Source organism: Mauremys reevesii, linkage group 1, assembly GCF_016161935.1.
Source record: "Mauremys reevesii isolate NIE-2019 linkage group 1, ASM1616193v1, whole genome shotgun sequence".
In the NCBI taxonomy this organism is placed as follows: Eukaryota; Metazoa; Chordata; order Testudines; family Geoemydidae; genus Mauremys; species Mauremys reevesii.
In genome coordinates, this window is record NC_052623.1 from 9406333 (window position 1) to 9413135 (window position 6803).

General features: G+C 50.6%; 1 protein-coding gene across 1 annotated transcript; it reads left to right on the top strand.

Annotated features, from left to right (window-relative positions):
- Window positions 1-1184: 1184 nt before the first annotated feature.
- LOC120395234 (olfactory receptor 51G2-like) lies at window positions 1185-2120 on the top strand. The gene has a single exon (XM_039519433.1). The coding sequence runs from the start codon at window positions 1185-1187 to the stop codon at window positions 2118-2120; it is 936 nt and encodes a 311-aa protein (XP_039375367.1).
- The last annotated feature ends 4683 nt before the right edge of the window (window positions 2121-6803 follow it).

The following is a 6803-nucleotide window of genomic DNA, read 5'->3' on the forward strand; positions in this document are numbered from 1 at the left end:
CCCTTAGTCTCTAAGGTGCCACATGTACTCCTGTTCTTTTTGTACACTCAAGTGGGTATTAGTGCAATACCAGTGTTTAAAGTATTGACCATTTGTGATGCAAGCTCCTCCGCTGCCCAGCTGAAATAACTGTCAGTGTTAGCTTGAAATTTTCCAAATATCTACAAACAGTTGCATGGGCAGAGGATGCAGGTCCTGCGAGGATAAAGAGAACCTGTAGGTATGATCGAAGCCTCTGCATTCCATCAACATTGGCAAAGCACTTCAGCTTCTCTTGGAGGGTTTCTTGGGTGTCAGAGAATATCACTGGAAGCATTTGGTAAGGGTGAGTTAATAGAGCCCGGTTCTGATTGAATTTACACATGAAACGCTAGCGTGAGGCTCCTGATATCACTGTTATTGAATTAAGGTCCTGACCCTGAAAATTTATCCCATAGGCTGGAAAGAGGCAGTTGCATATCCTGAACTGTCAAGGAGCGCACAAAAAATAATTCATAAAATGAAGAAATAAAATACATTTAAAAATAGCAACAGTGCAGGACAGATAAATACAATGACCATTTTTACCATGCACTTGCCATGTGTTAACACACATGTCATGATACAAGGGGCCACACTCAGAAGTGCAGGGCCAGAAAGGGTGTCTGTGTGAAGGGTATAACAGAGTTCAAAAGAGAACTACATACATTCATGGACGAAGGATCACTTGACGATGACCTGTTCTGTTCATCCCCTCTGGGCATCTGGCCTAAGCTACTGTCGAAGACAGGATGCTGGGCTAGATGGACCTTTCGTCTCACCCAGTATGGCCACTCTTATCTTTTTATGTTCTAAGGCCACGATGGTAAAATCGCACAGTGCTCATGTAGGCTATGGAATTCACAGCCACAAGGTATCAATGGGGCCAAGAGCTTAGCAGGATAATTAGCTAATTAGGGCTTCTTACACCTTCCTCTGAAGCATCTGGACATGGCCACTGGTTACTGTGGTAGATGGAGTGCAAGTCTGATCCAATCTGACTAATCAGAACCATGTAAATCCTAGAGTATGTTTTGCTTATCTAGCTTGAGCTCTGTAGACTTGCACTGAGAGCAGAATGATTTCTTGCTAAATATCTTATAATCTCCTCTTATTTTTCTTCTAGGAAGGACATTTCATAACTCCGCAGTTCTGCCCAGTACATTATGTCAGCTGTCAATGACACAAAATTAAAATCTGTAATATTCCTTCTCACCAGGCTACCGAGTGATGGAGACACACGTCTCTGGATTTCTATCCCGTTTTTCTTCATGTATGTTATTTCAATAGTAGGAAATTCAGTCATTCTGTTCATTGTAAAAACAGATCCAAGCCTCCATCAGCCCATGTACATTTTCCTTTCCATGTTGGCCATCACAGACCTTGGCATATCGATATCCACCATGCCGACGATACTGGGCATATACTTGTTTAACTCTAGGGAGATCAGCCTCGATGCCTGTTTAGCTCAGCTCTTCTTCATCCACTTGCTTCAGTGCATTGAATCCTCTTTGCTGTTGTTGATGGCCCTTGACCGCTTCATCGCGATCTATAACCCGCTGAGATATGCTACCATCTTAATCCTGCCGAGAATAGCCAAGATGGGACTTGTGGCTGTGCTAAGAGCGATGGTCATAATACTTCCACTTCCCTTTCTCCTGAAACGGTTCCAATACTGTCAAGCCAATTTCTTCTCCCATTCCTACTGTGTGCATCGGGAGGTCATGAAGATGGCTTGTTCAGATATCAGAGTCAACATCATCTATGGATTGTTTACTAAACTCTTAACAATGGGGTTGGATTCGCTGCTCATCTTCCTCTCTTATGTGATGATCTTCAAAACGGTGCTGAGTATCACATCCTATGAGGAGTGCCTGAGGGCCCTGAACACCTGCATCTCCCACCTCTGCGCTGTCCTGCTCTTCTACACACCAGATATCAGCTTGACTGTGATACAGAGCTTTGAGAAGGACTCTTCTCCCTTACTTCAGATTCTTCTCGGTTACATGTCACTGCTTCTCCCCCCGCTGATTAACCCAATTGTGTACAGCATGAAAAGCAAACATCTTCGTGTTAGGGTAATCAGGGTGTTCATCAAGTGAAGGGCCAGTTCACTACGTGGCTCCAGTGACATGGAAGACGAAAAGCATGGGCCACCTCTTCCATACTGGACCGGTACATCCAAAATGGCATGAGCTACTGATCTCCACTCTGTAGATAGGTTAAGAAAGGGTCTAAGCCTGGTGAGGGAGGACAGGGATGGTGAGGGAGGACTGGGCACTGGACTGGTAAGAGACTCAGGCCAAGGTTCCCTCCCCTTCAGCTCCATTTGTGCTGCCCTAGCACTGCAAAACCATATAAACTGGCCTCAGCTCAGGCCCAGCGAGCTCCTATCCCAGCCCAGCCCATTCCGTGTAGGGTGAGCAGCTTTTCAACAGGCAAAAGCTGGACACAGGACCGGAGCCCGGTCCCCTCTGTGACCCTGCCTCTACCACTCTTCTTCCCCCCGGAGGGCCCACTCCCTGACTTCTTCTTCCACCGAGGCTCCAGCCCCTGTCCAGGCCAGAAACCAGAGCTGGACCAAGGAAAGAGCTGATCAGGGAGTCAGAGCCGCTGTGAGGAGCCCGAGATCCTCCGTCTGCCCTGGGCAGGGGCTGGGGAAACAGGAGAAATCCCTAGCCTATGTCTCTGCCCCTCAGAAATCATCCCCAGAGAAGCTCGAGAGTCTGGGAATCCCCACAGCAGCCTGGGCTCCTGGGGTAGATGTAACCGTGCTTTTGTGGATCACAACTGAAAAATAACAAATTGAGGACAAACTGCTTAGAAAAAGGCAGACAGACCCCAAAACTGGTGGTCATTCTCCTATGACATATACCAGGGATGACGACAGTGAGTGGGGTGAGGTGAGGGAGCAGAGAGCGGCACAGTAAAGGAACTTTTCGTTGTAGAACTCAAGCATATGAGGTAGAGACACTGCCCCACGTGCACTGTTCGGCTCACAATTTTATGTTTATGAATCCTGCTTGTGGAATTTTCCCTCATTAATATGCGATGACTTTCCTCCTTCAAGAAAAACTTACTTTCCTACACTCAGACTTTCTGCTTGTGAGTGGAGAAGTGTTGGCTTTCAAAGGCACCACGGGGTAGGGTGTAATTTTCCCAGTTTAGTGGATGGGGGGCTCGAGCCGCTTCTCTGTTGTGTTGTTGAAAAGGAACCCCTAGAGATTGAAGGCTGCCCTGGTTGCTTCTGCCTCCACCTAGCAGAAGGCTGACATCTGTCATGGTTCATTGTAAAACCAATTGGGTTGTTTCCTCAACACTGCTCCTGTTGGGAGGCTGTTCCAGAACATCCCTTCTCTGATGGTCAGAAACCTTCTTCTCCTTTCCAGCCTCAGTTTCCTCCTCATCAGTTTGTCCCCATTTGTTCTTGTGCCAACACTGTATTTTAGCTGCAGGAGCTCATCTCCCTCCCTGGTGTTTACTCCCCTGATATATTTATAGAGCAATTGGATCCCCGCTCAGCCTGCCTTGTCTTAGGCCAGGGATGGGCAAACTATGGCCCGTGGGCCACATCCGGCCCGCGGGACTGTCCTGCCTGGCCCCCGAGCTCCTGACCCAGGAGGCTCACCGTTGGCCCCTCCCTTGCTATCCCCCATCCCCCGCAGCCTCAGCTCGCTCGCTCCGCCGCTGGCGCAATGCTCTGTGTGGCAGGGCTGCGAGCTTCTGGGGCAGCGAGCTGCGGAGCCTGGCCTGACCCAGTCTCTGTGCTGCACGGTGGCAGCGGCTGCGTGGCTGTAGCGCCGCCAGCCAGCGGTGCTCCAGGCAGTGTGGTAAGGGGGCAGGGGACGGGGGGGTTGGATAGAGGGCAGAGGAGTTCGGGGCGGTGGTCAGAGGGCGGGGGTGTGGATAGGGCAGAGGTGGGCAAATTACGGACCGCGAGACACATCTGGCCTGCGGGGCCATCCTGCCCAGCCCCTGAGCTCCCAGCTGGCCCCGGCCCCTCCCCAGCTGTCCTTCCTCCCCCGCAGCCTCACCTTGCTGCGCTGGCAGCACGGCATCCTGGCTGGCTCCGGGGCTGGGCGGCGCGGTGCAGGGGCAGATTTACAAGGGAACACAGGGTGCCCTGGCAAAGGCCCCCCAACAACAGGGGGACCCAGGGCCGGGCACTCGGGCAGCTCAACACTGGCTGCACTGAAATCATATGCAGGTGGGCGGTGCAGATGGCGGGAGCGCAGAGAACGCAGGCGGAGGACTCGGGGAGCACTGGGAGGCCACGCAGCCGGCCAGAGAGAAGCGGCCCTTTGAAGGGGAAACCGCCGCTTCTCTCTGGCTGTGCGGCTGCCCCTGCTCCTGTTGAGTCCTCCGCCCATGTTTGCGGGCCACATTCCGAAAGGGGCTGGGGGAAGATGGATAAGGGTAGGGTCCTGGAAGGGGCGGTCAGGGGCAGGGGTCCTGGAAGGGGATGGTCAGGGGTGGGGTGGATAGAGGGGGGTCGGTTGGGGACAAGGAGCAGAGGGGTTGGATGGGTTTGGAGGTTCTTAGGGGGGCAGTCATGGGGCAGGAAGTGGGAGGGGGTGGATAAGGGGTGGGGGGCAGGCTGTTTGGGAGGGGGCACAGTCTTCCCTACCTGGCCCTCTATACTGTTTTGCAACTCCAATGTGGCCCTTGGGCCAAAAAGTTTGCCCACCCCTGTCTTAGGCTAAACCTGCCAAGCTCCTTCAGTCTTCTCGTAAACCAGGACCTCCACTGCCTTGACCATGCTCTGCAATTCCAGCCTGAATTCTTCTTTCTGGAATAGGCGTAACCAGAATTTTAGACAGTTTTCTACAGGAGGTCTCACCAGTGTCCCTTTCTTACCTGACACATTCTAGGATCTCATGTGCCTTGTTCACAGCAGCAGCACATTGACGTCTCACAGTCATTGTTGGACTGACTAATGAACCCAGGTCTTTCCCCTCCTTTGTTTTTTCCAACTTAACCTTGGCTATATAAATAGGATTGTAGAGAATAGAAGTAGGGAAGATTGAAACTGCACTGATGACAGTGTACAAGCACTTTCATAGGGATGAAATACCATCTATTAACAGGTTCTTTAATCTAGCAGGGAAAGATATAACAAAAACCAGTGGCTGGTAACTGAAGCCAGAAAAATTTAATTTGGAATGAGGCACCCATTCGTCATAGCAAGGGTGCTTAACAAGTGAAACCAGTGGAGAGGTGGTGGGTTCTACAGGCACGCCCATGTCAAGACTGGATGGCTTTTTGGAAGATACATTTTAGATTAATACAAGAAATGCTTTAGTCAAACACAACGCATTGGGCTCAATATGAAGGTAACTGGGTGAAATTATGCAGGAGGTCAGACTACATGATCTTATAATTCCATTTTTCCATAAATTCTACGAAACTATGAATCATTTCCTTGAGTGGATCGTTATCTTCAATGCAACATGAACAAGTAGCTACTCTGAATTCAGATAGGCATTCAATAAGGATGTATGCTGGCCAGGAAGAAGCCAAGGAACTCTTGGGACCCCAGCTTAGTTTCCCCGTGTCTCTGACAGCATCTTCCCATCTCTTTGCCCCTTGTGGAAGCAGCCTGTGCTGAAACCTGTGTGAGCCTGGGCCCAGTCACCGTAGTGCTCTGCCGTGTCCATGTTACAGGGCTGAGGTGTGAAGCTGCCCTCTGCCCTCAGACTGCTTTAACTTGTGCTGCTTGCTCCTCAGTTAAGTCCATTCAGACTCCATTGCTTGCAAACACCAGCCCGCTGACTGTGCTGAGCCACTTGGCATCCTTGTGATGCTCCAATACTCCCCTCACTGTCAAGCCTGAGAACCCCACATTTCCCATTAAAACCAAGGGGCTGGACTCGTGGGGCATCCCAGATCCAGCTGTTACAGGAGCTGTGCTAAGGAGCCTTTTGTAAAGAAATGTCAGAGGTGTTCCTCTGTGAAACCCTGACACAGCCCTGATCTTAGGGACTCAGAGTATCTGAGCACCTGGAATGTATTTATCCTCCCACCATCTCTGTGAGGCAGAGCTGGGCTGTTAACACCTGAGCAGAGGCTTGGAGACAGCCAATGGCTCACCTGTGATCACAGCCGACAAGGGAATTAAACTCACCTGTCCTGAGTCACAGAGCAGTGCCCAGACAACAGCACCAGGCTTCCAGCCAGCTGAGTGGTGACAGGCCTGGATGGAATCATAGAATCATAGAATCTCAGGGTTGGAAGGGACCTCAGGAGGTCATCTAGTCCAACCCCCTGCTCAAAGCAGGACCAAACCCAACTAAATCATCCCAGCCAGGGCTTTGTCAAGCCTGACCTTAAAAATCTCTAAGGAAGGAGATTCCACCACCTCCCTAGGTAACCCATTCCAGTGCTTCACCACCCTCCTAGTGAAAAAGTTTTTCCTAATATCCAACCTAAACCTCTCCCTCTGCAACTTGAGACCATTACTCCTTGTTCTTTCATCTTCTACCACTGAGAACAGTCTAGATCCATCCTCTTTGGAACCCCCTTTCAGGTAGTTGAAAGCAGCTATCAAATCCCCCCTCATTCTTCTCTTCTGCAGGCTAAACAATCTCAGTTCCCTCAGCCTCTCCTCATAAGTCATGTGTTGCAGCCCCCTAATCATTTTTGTTGCCCTCCGCTGGACTCTCTCCAATTTATCCACATCCTTCTTGTAGTGTGGGGCCCAAAACTGGACACAGTACTCCAGATGAGACCTCACCAGTGCTGAATAGAGGGGAATGATCACTTTCCTCGATCTGCTGGAAACGCCC